Source organism: Anser cygnoides, chromosome 1 (genome assembly GCF_040182565.1).
Source record: "Anser cygnoides isolate HZ-2024a breed goose chromosome 1, Taihu_goose_T2T_genome, whole genome shotgun sequence".
Classification (NCBI taxonomy): Eukaryota; Metazoa; Chordata; class Aves; order Anseriformes; family Anatidae; genus Anser; species Anser cygnoides.
Genome location: NC_089873.1, coordinates 137,837,892 through 137,861,304, shown reverse-complemented (window position 1 = coordinate 137,861,304; position 23,413 = coordinate 137,837,892). Strand labels below are relative to the sequence as shown.

At 40.1% G+C, this 23,413-nt stretch overlaps 1 protein-coding gene across 6 annotated transcripts; it reads left to right on the top strand.

The window, feature by feature from the left end:
- Window positions 1-872: 872 nt before the first annotated feature.
- On the top strand, window positions 873-19,235 carry GYG2 (glycogenin 2). Of its 6 annotated transcripts, XM_048081145.2 has the most exons (10): window positions 873-1,176; window positions 1,325-1,412; window positions 6,514-6,655; window positions 8,465-8,639; window positions 9,907-10,069; window positions 10,641-10,767; window positions 11,736-11,958; window positions 13,097-13,237; window positions 14,912-15,022; window positions 16,821-19,235. In XM_048081145.2, exons 2-10 carry the CDS (start codon window positions 1,406-1,408, stop codon window positions 16,980-16,982), a joined length of 1,251 nt encoding a protein of 416 aa, XP_047937102.2. In that variant the 5' UTR covers window positions 873-1,176; window positions 1,325-1,405; the 3' UTR covers window positions 16,983-19,235. The 6 variants fall into 6 exon arrangements, with proteins under 6 accessions (XP_047937102.2, XP_047937105.2, XP_013036238.3 ...); XM_048081148.2 differs by lacking the exon at window positions 1,325-1,412 and having other exon boundaries at window positions 875-1,176; XM_013180784.3 differs by lacking the exons at window positions 873-1,176; window positions 1,325-1,412 and adding an exon at window positions 2,357-2,384.
- The last annotated feature ends 4,178 nt before the right edge of the window (window positions 19,236-23,413 follow it).

Here is a 23,413-nt window from a genome sequence, read left to right as displayed (position 1 = left end):
TATCTACAATAGCAATCTTGCTATTTGTAAGAATGGAGCTGGGGGTCAGCCTCTTCTCACAGGTAGCTACTGATAGGACTAGAGAGAATGTCTTCAAGTTGTGCCAGAGGAGGTTCAGGTTAGAAATCAGGAGACATTTCTTCTCAGAAAGAGCAGTCAGGCAGGCATTGAAACAGGTTGCCCAGGAAGGTGGTGGAGTCACCATCCCTGGGGGTGTTTAAGGAAAGGTTGGACGTGGTGCTTAGGGACATGGTTTAGTGGGTGACATTGGTGGCAGGGGGATGGTTGGACCAGATGATCTTGGAGGTCTTTTCCAACCCTAATGATTCTATGATTCTAATGTTTAGGTAAGCAATGTAAGCAGATGATCAACACATTTCCTGAAATTTTTGTTTCCGTTGGATAAATAAAGCTTCATTTCCTATGCATTTATGTCCTTTCTTCCTAGAACACCTCTGCCACTACTACTAGAGCAATGATACCATCTTTTTTAGAATACTTCCCATATGTGAGGGAACAAACGCTGCAACTTGGACAGCCTCATAACTCACCAGTTATCACACACAAATTGCTGAAAATAAAGGTTTAGTAGCTGAGTGGTACATGTAATTTCCTTGATGACGCAGTCTCAAATCACCATTCTTGGCTAAGTAATCACTGATGTCCATTGAAAGCTTTGACGTAAAAATGTCTCTGCTGAACCCAATCAGCCCAAAATTACCTCACATACTGGGTGGTAGAATTACATAGACAGGGTTCAGTTTGGAGTTACTTGCAGAAAAATATGCTGTTTTGAATGTATGTTCATATACAGATACGTGTATCTCACTGTGAATAGCACCCTCTCTCAGAAGACATGTAGCTGTAGACGGGGCGGCCAGTTAGCAGCATGTAGGTGTCTGCAAGGGCTACGATGGCTGCAGAGAAGCCGAGGGGAGCCAAGACCCTCACTGCACAGCCAACTCACGGCGACGCGGCGAGTGCCATCTGGCTACCGTCGGACACACCGAAGTCGCTGCGCTCATTCTCTAAACGCTCGTTTCCACAGCCCGCGACCTTAACCCCCACGGACGGCTCTGTTGTCCCTCACAAGGCTGCACAGGAGGGCAGAAGAGGGCCGGGCCGGGCACAACGAGGCGGGAGCGCCGCGCCGAGCCGCCGGGGGGCGCCGGGCAGGTGCGAGGGCCGGGACCGGGGCCGGGACCGGGAGCGGCGCTTCGGGGGCGCCCGGCGGGGCAGGGGGCGAGAGGGGAGCGGGATCGGGCCGGGCCGTGCCGGGCCGTGCCGGGCCAAGCCGCGCCGCTCACGCTGTTCGTCTGCGCAGGGAGCGCGATTCGGCCGCCGCCGCCGCCCCCGGAGGCTAATTAGCCAGGAGGCTAATCCCGGCCGGCCCCGCAGCCGCAGGATGTCCGGTGAGTACGGCCTCGGCCGGCCCGCCCGCCATTAGCGGCCCGGGGTGGGGATGGGGGGTCGCCATTTGGTGGGGGGCGAGCCGGGCGGGCTCCGTGCGGCGGCAGGTGGAGCGGCCACGCCGGCGGAGTCGCGACATGGCTGCGACACGGGGCTGCGGCTGGGGGCGGGAGGGGCTCGGCGTGGCTCGGCTCTGCCGGGACTCGCGTTTCGGGAGGAGAGGGGTGGCGAAGCCTCTTAGGTGCGAGGTGCGGCGTCCTCTGCCTTGTCCTGCCCGGCGCTGAGCTCCCAGAGGTTAAACGGATCGCTCAAACAATTACTCATATTTCGTTTTTCAAAGCCGAACATGACTGTTTTACAACTAGTATTATGCTTAATTGCATATTATAACATCATTGCATTTGATTTTTCACAGAGATAGTTTACAGTCTATTGAGTAACACAATTGCAGGCTCTTGAAGCGGTACCAAGCTGTTCATAACTGAAAGATACTTAATAAAATCTATGCTAAATGAGAAACGAGTCTCCTCTCTGTAGCCTTCCAAGATAAGTCATAATCCTGCCTAGTAAAATTCAGCGTTGCTTTAATAATAGAGAATTTGGTTTGGGTCGGGCAGGGCTTTGTTAGACCACAAGAAATACTGCACGCCATCAAATGGCAACGTGTATTCCGTGTAGAGGCGCTGGCTGAGCCAGCACAACGCTCATCAGTAACACGAGTATCTCCGCTACTGGACCCAGACCAAGGAAACACGGGAATTAATATCGCCAGCCATCGCTTGATTGCTATGGCAGGAACCGCCTCTTTGCTGAAAATTTGCATAATAATTTCTGTGGGTGGTCTGGCAGAGCCTTTCACACCGTTACTCATCCTGCATACTTGTGGCAGAATACATCTCCCTGCTGCTGAGGCTCCAGGTGTCAGCTGGAGCAGAGCTTTCTGTGCCAGGTGCTTCTGAAGATGGTTGTGCTAGGTCAGCGAAGCCAGGAGGCTGTGACTTTATCTCTGCAGTAAGCCTGACCCACCTGTGGGCAAACACACCTCTAGGGGAAGATGCGCAGGGACCTGGGTGTGGGAGAGGGGTAACAACACCACTGCCACAGAAGGTGAGGTGGGCAGGAGTGGCCATGGCCTCGTTGCTGCAGGTTTCAGAGTGGGCACAGACCCAGGCTGTAGCGTGCTGGCCCCACAGGGATCACATCTTCAGTGGGGGGGTGAGAAAGGAACAGCAGATGGCAACAGGGAGGGATGTAAGAAAACAAAGGGCCAATGTTGGTTAGCACGCAAGGCAGTACGTACGGGGGACATAACCAGCCTGTTGGAGATTTTTAGCAATTTTATGCACTCTTATTTTTATGCGTGACAGCAATGTGTTATTTAGAGTGTGCCTGCAGGAGAGTTGTAGCCTGCATGTCTCTGTCTCCTATGGCAGCTTTGGAGTGGGCAACTTGACAAATTTGTTACTCCAGGAGTCACTGCTAGAGCACATTTATCCTTTCTCTGTCTGTCAGAAGACAAAAATATGTTTACAAAGCTATGTCTGTTGGGTTATGAAAGAAACTACTTAAACTTGTCTTGAAGCTGGCAGGTATGTGTTTCATTCAGCGCTTATTTTATGAGTAACTTTTGACTCTCACTGGAGTTTGTTCGTTCTCTGTCTCCCCTTTTTCTGTGATCATCAAAGTGAGAACCGCTCGGTCTGCTTGCTGGTGCAGATTCCAAGGCTTTTCTGCAGCCCTAGAACTGGTTTTCAGGCCTGTTTAAGAATATTGCCCCTGGCAGTTTTGTCTGAGGCACTGCTATGAGTAAGTAGCGTAAGAAGCTGGTGATCTTGACTAAAAAAGCTGGAACACATTGCGCATAAAATCACTCTGCCTATTGTAGTGATTCACATTACTTTTTCTGTCTTTTCTGTGCTGCTATCTGCAGCTTGGGAGTGGTCTCTAAAATAACTCATCACAGTTATTTCCTTGAAAGTCTCTGGTTTCTTCTGAGAAACTTTTGCCAGTGCTGGCAATGATGATTTCTAAACTTGCAACTTCATGTGCTGTGTGGTAGTCTAGACAAGAGAAATCAGCAGTCATAAATTCATACAACGTAGTTTTAATGTGATTCTAATCATATGCTTACTTTTCTTATAATTCACTGAGAGTTAGTGATATCAGCCATAGGGTTCCACAGCTTGAAAACAATTTGCTTGAAAACTCAATACTCTTCACACTAGGTGTTTTCTGTGAAAAATCCTATTGTCATTCAGCTCAAAGAACTGAAAATTATGCATAAAGCTGCCCTTGACACTTTAAAAAAAGAAAAAAAAATCTAGTTGCAATGAATTTTAAGTACCCATACCCTTGGCTTTCAGACTTAAAGATCAAATATTGCTGCTTTTGCAGCTTAGAATCAGTGGGTGAAGCCCTGTGTAGGTTAAATTTAAAGCAATATTATTCTTTCTTTAATTTAAATGGGGATTTTTGGCAGAGTTTAGTTTCGTAGATCTTTATGCAAATCTTATCTGTAGTTTCGAGTTTTAAAAATAGAGTAATTATAGGGACAGAGTTTCAAGGAATGGTCCAAACAGGGAAATTCAAGTAACGCTTTTTTTTCCCTTGAAAACATGGATTAGATGAAAGAACAAGTAATGATAAAGTCTTTTGATTTTAACCCCCACCCGTGATCTTTAACAGAGTAACTGATAACTCTGCATCATTTTAAAATAGCTAGCATCTGTTTCTGTTTGCATCAGTAACATTTTAATGTTGTATGGTTTCAGCCAGTAGTTTGATTATCAATTTAATTATCTTTGTAATAGTTCACTATATTAAGAAGGCCAGAAAATGTATCCCACAGCTGATTCTCAGAAGAGACAATGGGTTTCTTTACTTTGCTAAGCATTAGCCAAAGTTTCTTAGAAGCTGTATTCGTTCAGCTGTTTGCCTCCTTCTCGTTCTGACCACAGCTTTCGTCTGAGAGGTACTGGCATGAAAGTATGTGTAAGATGTGGTAATTTGCCACACCAACTTGCTGAACTCTTTGATGAGCAGCTTGTTTAGTTTTGGGTGCATTATATATGTAAATATTTGGTTTCTGTAGCTGAAAGAATTTGCAGAAGCAGTAAGGAGATTATGTGCTCGGTTTTATGGTTGTTATTTAAAATAGCGGTTTTAAGATTTAAACACCTACTCTCTTCACAGTTGCTTTTTGTATTAACCTCCCCCCCACGTTCTTCTCACTAGTTGTTTTATTACTTCTTTTGGCTGGAGATGCTTGTTGCCTAACACAAAAGTGCCTTTCTTTTCGGAGTCTTTGTGTCTTCTGAGAATAATTTTATTGCTGAAGTGGCCTTCAGCTTTTTTTTTGTGTGTGTGTATCTTGTTTATTATTATTTTTTTTGGATGTGTGCTTGTATTTGTGTAACCTTTTGGAAAGCTGCAGTAGGAGCAGCTTACAACTGTCCTTCCAAACCTCTCCATGTAAGCACCAGTTATTTGTTGTTTTCTGCAACACCCATAACTTGCCTGAGCTGTTGCAATAACAGGAGGTTCAGGTGTTTCCACAGAGAAAGATCCTTTTTTCTTTATTTGCTTCTGGGAATCGTGATTAACAAGGCTATTGGAATTTGCTTAGCTGAGGGATCTGCAGGCTGTTTTACGTTTGGGTGGGTGATTGAGTGTCTTGGCTAAGTTTGCCACTGCCGAATTCGTTGAGCATCGTGGGGGCCTGCAGTGGTGTAGGAGGAGCGCGGTGGCTGTCCCCACTGAGAGTTCAGGTCTGGCTGGTGATACGGGGACAGGTCAGCACACAGCGGGCCTGCGTTTCCCTCTGGGTTTGGATGACATGGAAATGAAAGTGCTCGGTGTCTGAGGGCACTGGCCATACTTCATTACACACCTCGATGCTAGGGCAGAGGTTTCAACCTGCGCGTTTCTGCAGCCTCTGAGGTCGCTTGTTGGGTGCTCTGCGCTGGTTCTGCCAGATTCCTTCTGAGTGTCTCTCGTAGAGCCTGGAAACTGTGTGACACCGTGTTTTGTTTTGTTTTTTGATAGTTTATCACAATTGTTCTTCCCTAAAATTGACGGTGGTTTTATTCGAGTAGTTCAGGACAAATTCTTACTGATGCTCTGTAGCTCGGTGGAATTCACCTCATCCTGTGTGACCCAGTTACTTCGTTCTGGTTAATTTTGCAGCCTAGGAAACTGAGGTATTCCTTCATCCCTGAGAGATGCCCATGACATCACTGAATTTTAGGTTCTGGCTTGCCCCAGAACCCTGATAATGGCTCTGTTGGAGGGCAGAGCTGAAGAAGCAGCACCTGGTGTCGCAGGCCCAGTACCTTTACAAAATGTGCTCTAGGTGATATTGTGCAGGAGTGTAGCTTGCTTTCTTTTTTATTGTAACTTTTTTTTCCTCATATGCTTTTTGACTCTGAGGAACACAACTAATTTTCTCGGAGTTGCTTAAGGTAAGGATAGGTAGGGATCCGTAACTTTGGCAGGGTTGCCAACCTCAGCAGCAGTTGCTTTGCATATGTCAGTAGGTACCAGTTGTTCAGCCAGCACCAGTTACTCCAGTGCAAAGGGAATAAAGCGAAGAATAATGCCTGGTAGGTTGATTCAGTGAGGTAATGGAAAGAAAGATATTTCTGGTTTGTGTTTAACTTTTTTTTTTCCTTAGCTTTGGCACTATATAGACAGGAAAACTTTCTTTATCAGTTGTATTGTTAGATACAATGTTATGTTAGATAAATGTACAATCTAAATATTTATAGATCTGCTTGTTTGATTTGCCATTGGGTTTAGGCAACGTGACCTGGAGAAGTATTTGTTTAAGGCTAGTCTGAAAGCTTCCTACTTTGTATTATGTAAATCAGGCAAAAAAAAAAAAAAAGAAAAAAGAAAAAAAAGGCATATATTCTGCAGTTATGTTTATTGGATTTTCTATTCAGTTTTGTCCTCTGGGGGAATTTGGGCAAGACAAGAGCTTATCACAGGAGCTGCAGGTTGTTATAAGCTGTAGCCTGTTGGTTAGCTGGAGGAGGGAGATTGTAGAGCCAAAACAGCTTATATTAAAGCTGTAAAATGACTCTTCTGAATATTTGCTCGCAGTAACGGATCAAGCCTTTGTGACCCTCGCTACTGATGATGTTTATTGTCAAGGAGCTCTGGTTCTTGGACAGTCATTGAGGAACCATACGACATCCAGAAAACTGGCAGTGCTAATCACACCAGGGGTTTCCAGTGGGATGAGGTAAGAATTCATGTTGTTTTGGAGACTGATAATATGGAAAAAATAAGAAGTAACATGAAGGATTTTAATAGGCTTCCTGTGGGTTTCATGGCATTGTCTGTAGAATTTCCCACTTGGCTAGTGATTTCTCAGGGGGAGTCCCAAATAACACCCATGATACGATTGTAAGCCTGGTAAGAATTCACTTGCAGAAGTAGAGCTTGTGGCTAGAAGTTGATTCTCAAGCTCATAATTGGGAACATTAGCCGAAAGTTTGGGAACTAGGCTTTTAGTGTCTTGCTTTTGAGCCAAAATAAAGGTGGTATTGGTTTGTTTTTTGCTTCCTCCGAGTGCTTCTTTATTTTAGGAAGAGCAAGAGACCTACCACCTCTGACATCAGAACTCTCCAAAGACATCAGTGGCTCAATTTCAGATGACCAATCTTAAACTATTAGTGCACTGCTAACATGATGGGAAATACATTTCTTTCTGCCCTTTTTTTTTTTAAATCACTTTCCAGTTTGGGGTGTGATTCTACAGGCACGACAGAACTGTGTGTACAGAAATTTATTAGATCTGTTGAACTCTAGCCTTGATTTTTGGAGGACTGTGTTAGCTGTTAAAAGGAACACGACATGCCACAACTACTCAAGCTCTAATTCTGCTGTGGTTTAGGAAGCGTGCAAACTCCCAATTTCTATATGCCATTTGAAAGTATTAGCAATGCAGCTGTCTCAAGAAACGTATTTTCTCTTTTTTGCTCCTTTAGATATAGGTAAATCTGCTTTTCCAGGATTTTTCTCACAGATAGGGTCTGTGATAACAGTGAAACCTTCCTGAATGACTATTAAATACATTTGACAATTGGGTGGGTGCTAAGTCTCAATTTTTTCATTTCTTCCCGCTCCCTCTACCTTCACTGGGCCGAGACCCCCTACCCTCCCCCCCCCCCCCCTTTTTTTTTTAAACCAAGGATAACATTTAAAAATGTTTGTTACTGAACTGCGTTTCTAGAAATCTGTATCTACTCTTTATTCTTTCACAGTTAACCTTAGTCCCTTGAAGATCAGGCGAGCAAAATCTAATGACTCTCGAATCTCGATAAGCAACACAGGCTTTTCTCTTTCTGTGTTTATATGAAATCCAGGACTTTGTAGTTAATAGTGTAATGTAAATAAATAAACTGTTTAAAGGACTTTTTTTTTTTTGTGTGCCTTGAAGGAAAATTAGCTACTTTGATATCACCTATTAAATTCATGTGAAAGAGATGCACAGAGGAAAGATGTTTTTCTAAAAGTCTCATTTGAGATGACTTATAGTAGTGAGCAAGCATATAATTTCTGTTTTAGAAGGTGCAATTTTGGAGCTGCTTTTGCTCAGGCATGATAGGTGCAAACAACTGCACTGACAGTGCCTGCCGCATCCTGTACAATGCACACATAACATAGCACGGTGCTGTTCCTTAGAGACAGTTGTGCAGGAGTGAAAGCTACTTTAATTTCTGACAGTGTTTCTATAGGAGACTGAGTAACTAAGGTAAGGTTTGTTTTCTCCTCCATGCAGCACCTTTCACTTTTGGGATGTGCTGGCGTCCCAGAGTGGATGTGCTGCTCCCTTAGTGGAAGAAGCGATGGTTTATGGCCTCGTATCTGTCACTTCAGCAGACTGTTTACAAGGACTTTGCACTTTTGATGTCTTTTTCTGACCAATCAATCTAACCTTTGTTACTGTCATAGTAAACGTGCTGTGTGTCACTATTTTCGTGCCAGAAGTGAAGTCTGATGAACCGCCATAAATTTCCTTCTTTCCCTCCACTGCTTGCTCTGGTAGGTCTGTCCTGCGCAGCGTGTTCGATGAAGTCATCGAGGTGGATGCACTCGACAGTGCTGACTCGGTCCGGTTGGCTCTGTTGCAGAGGCCAGAACTGGGTGTAACCTTCACTAAGCTTCACTGCTGGACTCTTACTCATTATAGCAAATGTGTCTTCATGGATGCAGATACTTTGGTGAGTAAAGCACGAGCTGTGGCAACATTTTTGTGTGTCTTAAACAGCTGCTCTGGGTGTGGGATGCTTCCTTGTCTCGCAACCTGGTGGCCTACCAAGTGACCAGATTTGCTGGGGGACACACGGTCACAGAAGCTCCAGCTGGATGTTTGGCAATGCTCACAGTTCTGCTGGCTGCAGAGAAGTGGATCCTGTTTCTGAGAGTAACCTCGGGACTGTCCTCAAAAGATATAAACACACTCTATGCAAATTGGCTTCTGACAGATGTTTAGAAGAGATCTCTCTCATATACTTTTGTTTGGGCTTATTCTGGTCAGGAAGGCAGCCTAGTTATAAAATAGAGAGGAAAAAAAAGCCAGAAACATTCATATTTTTTTCATAAGGAGATTAAAAAAAAAAAAAAAACTAATTTTGGCAACAGTCATGTCAGCCTTTCCCTGCACTTAAGTGCTTCATTTTGAGAGAGTGGGATGCATTTTGATTTAATAAGATTATAGTTGCATTAGAAACCAAATTAAATTATTATTCTCAGGGAGTGAGGGGAAAAGCGTATGATTTCCTGTTTAATATTAAAGGAAGAAGGCAAGTATTTGGCTGTGTTTTTTAATTGAATTTAAAAAAGTAGTAATCGTTCTATTTTTCACAGTGGCTCCCTTGATGACTGTTATGGGTGGGGTGCAGGCATTCAGTGACTGCACAGCCGTCTTTCCACCGACTTTAACACTGATCTGGGCCTTAACCTGATTGATTTTTCCCACTTCACTGTGAAGCTTTGAAACCAAACCAAAGCAAGACTCTGAGCTTAACATACGTTAGAAAATCAGTAAAAAGAGGCGTTTTTTTTCTGCTACCCCTTTAGTCATCCTCTTGCTAAGTCACATTATTTGGATTCTCAGCTTTGTTGCAGTTACTGAGAACAATGGATTCAATTTCACTGAGAAAGTGAGCTAAGAAATAGGAGACTACATGTTTTCATGGAATGTTGTAATATTTAAAGGGACCTTTTGGAGGGTCTCTGAGGCTTATAAAGTAATTTCATAGGGTTTGCACTTTTGTCAGAGAAGTCATGGGGAACCACAGTTAATGTTACCTTATTACATTAAAAAATAAGTGCTGGCCACAAACATGTTTGGCATTGTATCTCCTTTTATGCTATGCAAGCTACGTACTTGGTTGAACTAAACTGAATTTGTTAGTACTGATTTAACTACTTATGTTCCAGAAAAACATCTTCTGTAACAACTTCTTTTCTACTACTGTCTCTAAGGTGCTTTGCAATGTTGATGAATTGTTTGATCGAGACGAGTTTTCAGCAGCTCCGGATTCTGGCTGGCCTGACTGCTTTAATAGTGGTGTATTTGTGTTCCGACCATCTTTAAAAACTTACAACCTGCTGCTCCAGTTTGCTGCTGAACATGGCAGCTTTGACGGTAAGGCATAACAGAGGGGCAAGGCATAAGAGTTGAAGTACAAGAAATTAGATTCATTCTCAATAAGGCATTTTTTCTGTAGCTTCCGTGCTATCTGGCAGAATGGAGAAAGGCAGGAGTTCTCTAGGCTTTAAGTAATTACGCTTCCACAAAAATTTATGGTGCAGATCTTTGCCTCTTACGCAGTATTTAGGACACATTGACTTACTGCAGGCTGTGATTCCTAGAAAATTATAATGAAGGGACATTGTGTCTGAGTCTCGCTCAGTAAGTTTTAATTTTGCCGTCTGGTTTAGGAGAGAGAAATATAGCTGATCCTCTGCTCTGAGGGAGACCAAAACCCCTTCCTACTCCTCTCTTCGTATGTTCCGATAGGACTCCACTTACACTGAAATTGCATCAGAGTGGACCAGGTATTACTCACTTGCACCTGCTCATGTGGCCGTTTTGTCAAGTCTAAGCTGCAGTCCCATGAACATACCAGTCTCACATCCATCCTTGGACGTGAAATTTTGATGTAAATTTGCATGTACTTATACATTATGCTAATACTGTTTTATGTATGCTTTAGGGGGTGATCAAGGCTTGTTGAATAGCTTCTTCAGCAACTGGGCAACAGCAGATATTGGTAAACACTTACCTTTCATCTATAACTTAAGCAGCAGTGCTGTATACACCTATGTTCCTGCTTTCAATCAGTAAGTAGTGACTTTTGGCTGATTGTAAATTACTGTAGCTTGCTAACAACAAATCATTTATTACAAGAAAGTGAGAGAATAACACTGGCATATTCTGTTGATTTAAATTACAGCAGTAAGAAATGACATATTATGTAAAAATTGTGTAATAGAAGATTAAGAGCAATACGAAAGCTTCTTATATCTATCTTTGGGACAGATAGAGAGTCCCAGAGTTGGCTGCTCTGTCTCAAAAGTTGCTTCAGAAAAGTTTTTCCCAAATTTGGAAATAAGTAAATTACTTCAACATTAGGTTCTGAGTGCTTTACTTTTAAATTTGTTCCTTTTTTTCAGTCAGTTCTATGGGAAATAGTTGGGATTTCTCTTTCTCTTTTTTTTTTTTTTTTTTTTTTTTTTTAATTCTTAGGTTCTTCTTGAAACTGAATTTGTGCTGGTAATTATATTACCCCAGACAGTTCAGTCAGAGAAACTTTTCTGGCAAAAGGCAAGTTGTTTTTAAGATTTAGGGAGTAGTGAACTACTGTAACAGTTGCACAAAACATTCTTTTTGGGGGGTGAACTTAGGATGATGTTTTTATTAGGCATTTTCAAATGTTAAACAATGTTAAAGTGCTAAACAATTCTGTTGATTTGGTGTTTGAGGTGGTATTTATTTGTTTGTGAACAGGGCATGGAGAAGGACTGGAAATGGGACTGCATATGCCTTTTAGTTTCCTTCATGAGTTTTTCTACTGGCATTAGCAGATGGAAGCTAAATGGCAGTGTAGCCTTTTGTTTACTGTATGCTATGTGAAATACCTTAATCTCAAAAGATAAAAATGTTTATATATATATACTCATATTGAATGTGTTGCTGTTACAAAATGTCAAAATTACCTCACCAGTGAGAGAGTAAGCATGTTTCTTTAGCAATGTATATATGCTAAAATTATCTTTGATGTATAGATCTGTATGTTTAATTTCTACAGTTTTGGCAGAGATGCCAAAGTTGTTCACTTCTTGGGAGCGACAAAGCCCTGGAACTACAAATACAACCTTCAAACAAAGAGAGTTATGCACGATGGCACCACCTCTGGGTCTTTTCATCAGCTGTCATTTCTTGCCCTCTGGTGGAATATATACAGTGCCAGTATACTGCCTTTGTTAGAAAACCTTCAAAAGACGGAACGATCAGAATCTGAGGAATGCAAGGTAACTATCAAGGAGTTAGTGGGAATGTACTGAGTCACAGAAAAATTATGAAAACGGCCTTCTCCGGAGGAAAGAATTACATGGGAAAACATCTGCTGATTGGCAATAGCAGTGACTGCTTCTACAGGCATCTAAACTAACAGTTTAGGAAACACTTGGGGTACCATGGCTTTACAAAGATTTCTCCCACTCGCCTTCTTAACTGAGGAGGAATTTGTATGGCAAATGTATGTAAATATGTTCTACAAATTAAATGCGAAATATGGGACAAATTAGGCAGAGAAGGTGATCATCTGGCTATGAAACAGACTTCTGACTTCTTGAAGCTAAGCTGATTTAGACCATCAAACTAGGACTTGAGCTGTAGTAAAATCTACCTTATCAGCTCTGCATTTTAATTTGTTTTATGAGAGTCTTAACAAATCAGATTTGCAGAGGCAGAGTTAATTACATTTGGGATGTTATATAAGTTAGTTGTACATCATCAAGCATTTACTGAGCTCTTTACACTTTTTTTCATCAGAGGAAGTACAGCAATGTATAGTTTGCATGAATAGAATAAAAATCTGTTGATAAACAGATGCTTTCTTGGAGACCTACATTATAAACTAATGAGCAGAAGGAAGATATGATTTTTAATTTCATATCCAGACATGACAATTTAGGTCACTTTATGCATATAAAATATTTTATTTTTTGTTTTTTAAATATTAAACTATTACCATCATTAAATGAATTGCATAGTGTCATACAATCAGTTGGACAATTATCATCAAAGCTCCAGAGAGGAATTTGGTTTATAAATCTCATGACAAATTGGAAAGCAGAGGAAGGAATGGGTAGGTTTTGATCTCATACTTCAATGCACGTTAGTTTTTTTAAAAAATTGGGCAGTGAAGAAATAGTTCAGCTACAGTAACATTAAGATGGAAGGACTTGTTAGGTTTCCCTGCTGATGATGGCAGCATACTCTTTAGTTCATAAATCTAAATTGCAATATGTTCTGATACTGGGACCACAAATTGTTTGACTTTATGAATTTCAACGCTGAAAACGTTAGAAGTGAAGCTGTTGGAAATAAGGTACTGATTTCCTGCAAAATTTTATTTCAGTGACAGGATGTTCTTGTTTTTATTAGCATACTTTCAACGGAGTTGAAATTACACTGAAAAAGGCTGAGCCTTCTGTGGCAAATTCGCTGCAAATGCCTGTACCTCCAGAGCAGACATATGAAATGCATTCCACGGCTTGTCCACCTGAGGAACTCAGTTTCGAAGCTGTAAGTGTGCTGTATATTCTTATATGCAGTAACAAAATAAAATGATATACTAAAATAAGATTTTGATTTAGGTTTCTGATCTGGGAGATAATAGCTTCTTCACTTTAGCTGTCACCATTGAATTTTCTTGCTTTCATGAGAAATAGTCTCAAGAATATTTGTTTTCTTTAATGTTTAGTCATGTGCGCATGATGTACTTGGAGGCTGAAAGAGTTTGCACTGAATTTTATGAAGAGATTACGTACTGAAAGCTGCTAGGTCCTTAATAAAATGTAATAAAAAGAAGCTATGTTACCAAATTAATCTACTGAGTATTAATGTTCCTGTAAATAAATATACTTAAAGCTAAAATCCTTTTATCCCTTTTGTGTAGATTTTTTTTTTTGTTTTATCCCTGAAGTGCTGACTATGAAAACTGTTCCCCAGATTTCAATGATTTGTGCAACACGGAATATCTTGCAAAGAATTCACTGGTGATCACTGCAGAGGTCCTGGTACTTCTGTCACTCTTCATGTATTTGGGTATTTCTGTTGCACTGACTCTCCTTATTTTGTGCAGGAATTTAACTGGAGGTAGTAGAGCAATGTTTCTGCAGGTGTAAGTCACTGTGTGGGTATGATAAGCCATGCTCTAGCAAGGTACAACTGGGGGAAAATAAAATTAATGTTGTAATGTCTGCTCTCGGGGACTATTTTCTGTTAAGGCGAAGACAGTTTTTATTATGTTCAGCACTTCAGACTATAGTTACTCCATAAAATAAAGCTGTAGTCTTCCCTTCCTTCTTTTCCACCCTGAGCGTGGAAGTGCTGAAGGAAAACCGCAGAGTCTTACAACTTAAGAATAGTTGATTAGCAAGAATGTTTTATCTTGTATTTGATGCGCCTGACCATTGGAAATGCTGAAGTTAAATAGGGAATGCATTTTCAAGATGCTCTTTTGGGGTGGAAAAATAACAATGTTCATTTAAGTTCAAATGTCAATTATACTATTTTTTTTTTTATTACAATACAGTAAGATTGGTTTATCAGAAGATTGTATTAATTTGAAGTGAACAACCTGATTTTCATCTTAGTTAGGAACACCATTGTTCCATTTTATGTTGCTTAGCTTCAGTAGTGTTGTGAGACTGTTCTGCTTTTGGCAAAGCAGACCCCAGAGTGGAGGCTGCCTACTCATTTATGTTTTGATATGTGGCAAAGGCAAATATATTGGGGGCAGCCTGTTTTATTTATCTTTTGGAATACGTTGTTCTGTTCTCATTCTATGCATATAAAAAGCTTGAGTTACAGAGCAAGCTAGAATCCTAAAATGAGTTTTGTTTCCCATTTAAGTTTGGCTTTGTGAATGTAGACATCTACTGTAAGCTAGTTTTCCAGGCTCTTTCTGTAGTCTCTGAAGAGTGCCAGCCACTCTTGAAACTATCTTAGGATGAGATGAGCTGCCCTCTGGAGGTACTTATCCTGGATTGATTATAGTAGGAGCTTAGACTCGGTGCCATTTTGATAGCTAAAGCTGTGTGAGATGAATTTTGTCCTTGTTGATAATATTTCATGATGTTTCACTGCTTTCCTCTATCCCAAGACTGAAATCCACTTGTCTTGTATGCATTCTCATGATAAGAAAACTGGGAAAAAAATTGTTCTCCTAATAAAACCTCAGTGGTTGTATTTTAGCAACCTGTATGTGAAGTTGAACAATGCGGTTCTAACGTCCATCCCTCTGAGCCTGACAGACCTTCAGAACAACTTACTTTTCATCCTGCGTTTCAGGAAGCCTCAGAACTGGTACACGTAGCTTTCTGCATTGCACTTTGATTGATAATTGCGTGCATGTCTTTGCTGCCAGCATCATTTTGGGAAATATCTACTAATTATGATGCAATGTGTAAAAATATTTCAGCTATGTAATTAATTTCTTAACCTCTTCCAATACTGGCGTATGATCCAATTTTACCAGTTATACTTCTAGTTTTTAAGTGTATATTTTTCAGTGCCAGCCTGGAACTGGCCAATAACATAATCATCAACGTTTTTTGTCATGTTTTGTTTGTTGTTTTCAGCTGTTGAAGTGATGTTTCTAAGCAAGTGGAAGATGATGTACTGTGAGTCAGGCACAGAGCCTGAGCTACAAGGCTTTGCTTTGTGATCTTGCACTGCGTTTATCTGTGGCCAGTGTGACAGCACTACTGAATTTGGCAATAGCGGAGTGACAAGGTTTCAAGGAGTTGGATCTTGTGAGGTGCACAGCACAGACATTTTCCTACAGTGGAAAATGGGTAGATTGTGAAACATTATAGTGAAATTCTTTAAGACTAAGAAACAAATTGGTAGGAGGACTTGTAGCTTCTGTGCAGCAAGGGTGTTTGGGCCCTAGCTAAAATTATTCATTTATGAAAACACGTTGATTCCTGGTCTGCTGTTAACTTATCCAAGGCTGTTGGTAATTCTTGCTAATGGTTTAAAACAAAACAAAACAAAAACCAAAGGAATCTCCTTGCATTACTGCAGATATGTATATACATAGCCTAAGAATTAAATACCATGAATTAAATATGCATATTTGCATATATATGGAGCAAGCATGCTCTTCAGAGTGTTTATTGATCTTTAAGGTCATGTACAGGCAAGGGTCTCAGGCAAGGATACATAGGAAGAGTGCAGTTAACTTCAGTATATAGTGTCATGTTGGCTGTGCAAAATACCTTACCGGGTCTGTGGGTGCAAGTCTTATGTAAGTCCTGTGCTCAAAACTGGCAGATATAATGGCAATTCCAGGACACTTAGTCAGTTTAAGCCTGATACCTCACTAATTGCAGTTATTCAGGCCTATTCTAAAGCATGTTTATAACTGAATTGGTGAGGGCTTCACTGGAAGGCTGTTCTGGTTTATTTTAACTTTGTAACATGAAGTGAGTTGTTTGCCTTTGATTCTCTTGGAAGAGTACTGAAAGCAGATTTTCAGTACCTGTCTTGATTAGCTTTTGTTATATTTCTTCTTTATTGCTGGTTATAATTGTTGGGATGTTCTACTTTTACTAACATTGGTCAGTCAGAGACATGTTTCTTCTTTTATTTGGTTGAAATTATCAATAATATATCCTACATTTCTGCACCTAGGATAACTTGATCTTGAACCACGATTCAGAATTTTGTAGTGTCATTCCAAATTAATTAGTCTCAGATAATATCAGTCTCTTGAATTAATTTAGCATGTGCTTCATGTCTGATAAATAATACTGATCTCACTGAAGATACAATAAAATGCATGGCCAAAATATATAGAAACTTATGCCCACATGAAAGCCCCATGATGAAATCTCATTGTATTGTTGCTGAGTGTGCCAAGCTTTGAGTTAAGAGAAGCAAAATAAATGCTTGGTGTGTTCACAGATGCTAAGACAACGAGATCACGTTATCAAAGCAAGCATGAGTGTTCAAATACTGTTTGTTTTTTGTTTGTTTGCTTGCATGTTTTACCTGCAACCGTGTAAAGCAGAAATTTGACTTCCAAGTATTAACTTCATAGCACTGAAATAAGAACAATCAAATGACTGTTTTCCCACTGTTCTGCTTCTTCCTGCAGAATGAGGTTACACGTTCTGTTTCAGAGCTCTCTATTCACCTCAAACCAGAAGAACCAAATCCTGAAGATGAACGGAGAAAATGGGAGGAAGGGCGTATGGACTATATGGGAAAAGATGCTTTTGAACATATTAAAAAGAAACTGGACACATTTTTACTTTAAGAAGAAGTGAACTGTAATGACCGTCATGATCTCTTTCTTCTATAAATGCAACCTTGAGCATTTGGATATCTTCGTAGTGTATTTGACACCAAAGTTGAGGGAAGATTAACAGATAGAGACTCTTGTTTGTTTTGTGTTTTTTAACAGTTATGTGTGCCTTATCTTTATTGTTCCCCAATAGTGCCTTCTGAGGTATAATGAATGTTACCTTCTGAGTCTGAAACTCTCGTGTTTATCGCTGTTCCCCATTTAGTACTGTGCAGGAACAGTCATGAGTAAAATATGTTGGAAGTCGAGGTTACTTCAGAGTACTTTTATCTCTTAGAAGAGGCTTCAAAAACTTTTAAAATGAAAACCTTTCTCTTGAAAGCAAATTAACAAGTCCCAGGGCAACCATGGTGTAAATTTCAATATGAGAGAAAAATGAGATGAAATCGTGGCCTCATACGAGTCTATAACTAAACTTTTTCATTTAAGTATAATTAGGTTTGGAGTACATTCAGACTTTGTCAGAGATCTCTAGTGGATATTCTCCCTGTTTTATGTGGAAGCTGCTCAGGTACCAGTGTGATGAAGAATAGTCTTAAGATAGACTGATAATGTATGTTAACCTTTTATGTTCTTGCTATAGGATACCACTTTTGTTGTTTGTTTTAATATACATTAGCTTTACTTCTGTGTTCAGAGTTGCATAGTTAGAGGAAGAAATGCTGACTGACACTATGGTATAAACCTTCTGGTGCTTCATATTAATTTGTTTACAGTACTCCAGACTGCAGTTGACAAAGGCATTCTTCTCATTTAGCATAGTTGCTCCAGTTTGAATGCAACTGAAAACACAATTATTACTTGTTTTAGTAAATAAGCCTTTTAAAGACCTTTCAAACAATAACTGTGTGTTGGAACTAATAAATCTGAGTGGAGTTCCAGAAAAACGTATTGATGAGGCTCCTTTATATTAAGTAACGGGGATTGCTTTGTGAATTTGGGTATTTAAATGTGACTAATCTTGGCAAGTTTGTTTTAACAAACAAGAAAAAAAGAAACACTTTGAAAGAAAGAAGCTTGTCAGGCATGCTAATATGATAACATATTCAGCAGCATTATAAATAACTGTCAAATCGTAGAATGAGAATTCTGCTGTGCTGATGTGGGATCTGAGACATGTTTCAGTCTTAATCTGTCACCAATTGTGGTACAGATAAACCTAATGAAATAATTTGGGGAATTTGTTTAAAAGACAGTAGAGCAAAGTTACACACTAGAGGGATTGCCATAGATGCTAGTGAAGGAAAAAGGGGTAGGAGGAAAGCAAATAGTGTTTTCTTTTTCTTCTGTCAGAAAGGATGGGAAGAGCAGGGGATAACTTACACAAATTAGGAAAAGAATGAAAGAGTCAAAACATCCATTAAAGGAAGAAAAGTGATCGTTGAGTGTTTTAGAATTACTACCTAATGTTTGCAATAGTGTAGTTACTTCTACTTTTGTGGGCTATTTCCAGTTTTATCTATTCTTTTTCTCAATTACTTATTTCTCTTTCTATTCTTTTTCTCATTTATTCTAAGTATTCCAAATGTGGGAATTGTGGGTCTCTCTGTCTTTGGGGGTCTGTTGAAGTTATGCTTCTAGTCCAAGTTACGTGTTGGAGATCTCTGAAGTTGAAGAGAGAGATGTCCAGAAGATAAATCATCTCAGTTTCTCCACTGGTCATAAAGGGACCCATGATAACTTGCCTTCCCATGGCAGGTAACCTTCACATGTTCACGCAGGCAGGCCGTTTCTGCGTCTTGTTTTGTATGGCCCAGCACAGCACTATCTGGAGATTATGCAGTGTACTGAGTGTATTCATTTGGCGTTTGATACACTGATCTCTTTCTTAGTCACAAGTAACTTGTGCACTTCTGAAAAAGTACTCCATTTTATAACTATTTTACAGTTATTGCTAATAAAACAGTTTTTGAAAACTGTATATAACAGTAGTCAGCAATGCAAACTTGGGCTTTATGCAGCTGTACTCCTGTAGTAACTACTAGATCTTATTGGGAGAATTACTTAGATTATGGGAAAAATTATTGATGGGAAATCAGTAATTGAAAAATTTCAAAATAGGCATATCAATGTAGTAGAAAGAGCTGTTATGGAATGCATTTGAAAGTGTTAAGATGTAAATTGATATTGTGTGTGGATTATACGGTGTTTTGCAAAGAAATGTAGCTGACTAATGTCATGGCAATAAAGCAGAAATGGAGAGTACCTGTGAAGTCATGTGCTCATCAGATGCATGGTTACAGATTGTTTATGTTGTGCCAGGGGGTGCTGTTTGTGACTGACTGCTTACTTTAATATGGTTTTTTTTCCCATCTTATTAAATTGCTTTTGAGACATTAGTGCTACCAGCTGAGCAGAATTAAAAGGTGTGAGTTACAGTTATTTCTATAGGCATACATAATTATAAGCTTTAGAATCTCTCTTGAATTAGCACCACAGTAGTTGGGTTACCGTGTTTCTCAGAAAAAATATAGCTGCTGTTAAAAACCGTGCCCAAGTTTTTGTGCATTAAGTCTTTACACAAAAAACGTTGAAATTGTTACAAGTACTGTGGTATCTTAGTGGATTCTAGCACAGTACTGCTGTCACCAGAGTGTGAGAAGGGACAGCCTTTTCAGTTTATCCAGAATTCACATGTGCTGTACTTTGGGCAGCATCCTTTGATCTTTATGGACATCATTGTGAAATTGTGGGGTCACAAACAGGTTTGGAGAGAGTTATGTGCAGCATATTGCTGTGAAGCACAGGGTTTGCTAAGTCAAAGGATAGCTTGGGAATAAAACTTAGACCAAGCCTCACCCAGAAGTTCTTCCATATTAAGGTATGCTGTAGCCCCAGGCACTTTTAGGGTAAAGAAAGTCAAGAAAAATAGACTTTCTGGTAGAACCATTCATCCCTGAACAAGACACGTTTTCACTTTAGAAATTTGGAAGGTGCTGTAGAACCAGCACCCTGCCTCGATGAAATGCTAAGGGGAAAGATGGCATATTAGATTAATTAAAACCACCAGAGATCTCTTAATGTCTGGTGTGTGTGGAGCGTGTGTGACTGAGGGTTTTGCCAGCGTTGTTTAAGTCCTGGTGACCTGAGAAGCGGCTCTAAGGATTTTGAAAGGCCAAACTCTGACCTATCTCTGTGTGGCAGACTTGGCATTTCAAGTGGACAGCTTGTGTTTGAGTCAAAATACGCTGTCTCCTCTGCTATCATGGTCTTAATTTTTTACAGCAGGACTTAGGAGAGTAGTTTCATTTGCAGTACAACAATTTTATTGGGTGCTCTTCATTTAAAAACAGGAGATACTGTGGGCGTGCCACAAGGAAAATTCTTGAAAATCTTAGACGAGTGGGTTAATGCACTTCCCAAGCCTAAAGGAAAAGGAGATTGTTGTTCTTGAAATGTCCCTGCTTACTGTACTGCCTGGTTTCTTGTGAGGACCTTTCCATTTGGTTGTGCTGGGAAAAAAGAGTTTTGTCTCCGTAGTTCAGTCTGCTCACATCAGTTATGTTTTCTAAGGCTGATATTTGGGGGAAAAAAAAAAAAAAAAAAAAAAAACTCGTTATTTTTCTGCCTATATATTTTCTTGTCCCTGAACGTGAGACTGGGTTATTAGCAGGTGGCTTTATATGTCTACATGTTTTTGAAAATGTCTGCCTGTTCAACAGAAGCGAGTCTGCAGCATGCCTATTTATTCTGTGATGGATTCTGTTGCTTTACTAAGCTAAACTGTTTTGATTCATTTAACTTTGAAAATAACATGAGATGGACCTAGTTCTCTTAATTCATACCTCTAATGATTTTACCATTCTGTGAGAGTGTTTAGGTTAGTGTATGAAAAAAAGTTGTATCTGTTTCATTTTTTCCACTGTTTTCACTACTGTGAGGTTTGATTATTTTTAAATCAGCCCCATAAATGAGATAAAATGCCTAGCAGTCAACTCTAAATAGCCTGCAAAAAGGCATGTCAGTTAATACTTCTCATTGGAATACCTTGCATTTTCAGTGTATGGGCTGCAAAATGCTTCAGCTGAAAGTCTATTCATCCTGACTTGTCTGGCTCATGAACAAGTAGTTTATTTAGTGCTGAGTTACAAGGGGCAGCGCTCAAGCAATATGTTACCTCCTGGTATAAATTTTGCGCTTATAATAATTGCATATCATAATTATAGTCAAGGTACTTAAAAATAATAATTTATATATAACTTATTATAAAACATTATAAAAACCATTAGAATATTTGCAATGACATACTATGAATGCAGGAAAAAGCACAGTTGCCTTTCCTTAAGCCTTTTCCTTAACTTTGCTTTGGCTGTTGCCAGGATCCTTTAAACTCTCAGAAAATGGAGGGGAAAAAAAATAACATTCCTAGAGAGCCAGGGCTCGATTTGTGATTATTTTAATATTTTTCCCACCTCAGGATGACAGGACATTAACCGCCTTGGAGAAGTGTTTGTATCCATTTACAAGACTGTAGAGGGATGTGAACCATGATAGATGGAGGAGGTTTTCCTCTAGATGTGTAATACCAGAAACAGGTGATTTTGTTTTATTTTAGATTTAAAGAACTGTAATTTTCAAAGCCTGCCCATATTATTAAGTGTTTGGAACAAAAGTGATTGCTTGTGATTGGTGGGTACCTGTTTTTTCATTTTGAAACCTCCTTAAATTCTTCGTGTTTGAAGAACTTAAGGCTTTTAGACACGTGGCAGAACAGAAGCCAAAGTCATTCACAATCTGCAATATCCCCATTTTCCTCAGAAATGTCACTTTTTTTTTTTCCTTTCAAACATCTTAGTAATGGGGCACGTTAGCGCAAAGAGAAAATAGGAGTTTTGCAGAGTTGTTCAGAAGTAATTTTGCAATTAAAACATTCTAGAGAAATATTCTGAGATTCATTTCAACACTGTGTGTGTATTTTAGCCTACAATCTGTTGGGGAGCACAAGTTTTTTGATTTCACTTCTTCAGTTACATCACTCTTGTAAATGAGTTGTGTCCCCCACTCTCCCCCAAATTCAAGCAGGAGAAAGTTTGATTTCAAAATCCTGTTTTCAGTTTGTCTGTTACACAATTATTTGTATTCTTAGGTGATGGGCTCTAGTGATTTATGCACTGGCGTTCCCCTGGGTCGCAGCAGAGAGCACGTCAACGCGTCTGTGGTATTTAAACATGGTGAAGTGAGTTATTTTAGAAGCTTATTGTCTCACTGTTGTGAGACTCAACAATTATTTTGTTGAGTCAGTCTAGTGCAGAGATTCCAAATGTTATTTAATAATGATCGAACTATTTAGATGGAAGTCAGCTTCATACATCACGAATGTCAGACATTTGTACAGCTCAGCCACAGCTCTTTCCATAAAAACAAACTTCTTTTGTTACAGAGCTGCTTCCTTCTGCATGGCATCTGTATTTAACCTTATGTAGGCGCATTCTCCTGTGGTTAACAGTAGCTTGGTGGTTTGCCAGTTGTCTCAGATTTGCCTAATAGGCCAGTTTATGTGGTACTTCTTCCCTTCTACAAAGGGAGAAGCCATGAGAAAACAATGGAGAGAACTCATCATATATTCCTTTTTTTTTTCAGAATATCATTATATTTTTTTCCAAAAAAAAAAAAAAAAACACCTTTGTAACTGAGTTTATTTTTTAGTATCATACAAATACAAATATGTCGCATTTGACAAAAACAGCCTTTTATTGATTAATGCATTTTATGTGGAAGCGTGCACCCAGGACAACTCTTAAGCATGGTGTTAGGTTCACCTGCTGTAGGGGGAGTATATGTTTCCCAGGAGATAGTGTATACAGAGTGTATGAAGTCAGAGATCTGGAACCACTCCATGGCCAGGATCTGCAGGAAACAGGTAAAATAATTTACCTAATAACTTCTAATAATAATAAAATAATAATTTTATTAATAAAATAATAATAAAATAATTTCTAATTCTGGTGATAATTTACCATGTCTCTGCTGTGAGGTGGAGGGCAGGCTTTAGTGCTGGATGTGCAGTCAGCCCATCCAAATGCCCTCTGCTCTTCTTGCTAGCTCTTAGCCTGCCTTTGACCACGGGCCAGAAGTATTCACACTGCGCTCAGAGGTGAGGTTCGGGGGTTTTGCTGATGTACTGGGCTTCCCACTCTGCCTGCAGGAGCTTGGATGTGTGCTTTTGTGCTGCCTGCCTCTTGGTAGACCCGTTAGTCGTGGCCTAGCCTGTGACGGGGCAGGTTCTTGTGTCTGACCGGTTGGGGATGGGAGGAGGGTGCTGGGGTGATCTGAGGGTAAGCTTATGCTCGTGTTTTACTGGCAGCATAGGTGTTACTGGGCAGGCTGGGTTGACTCTGGAAAACAACTTTTGCCTTTGTTCCCCCCTGAGCAGCAAGATCACT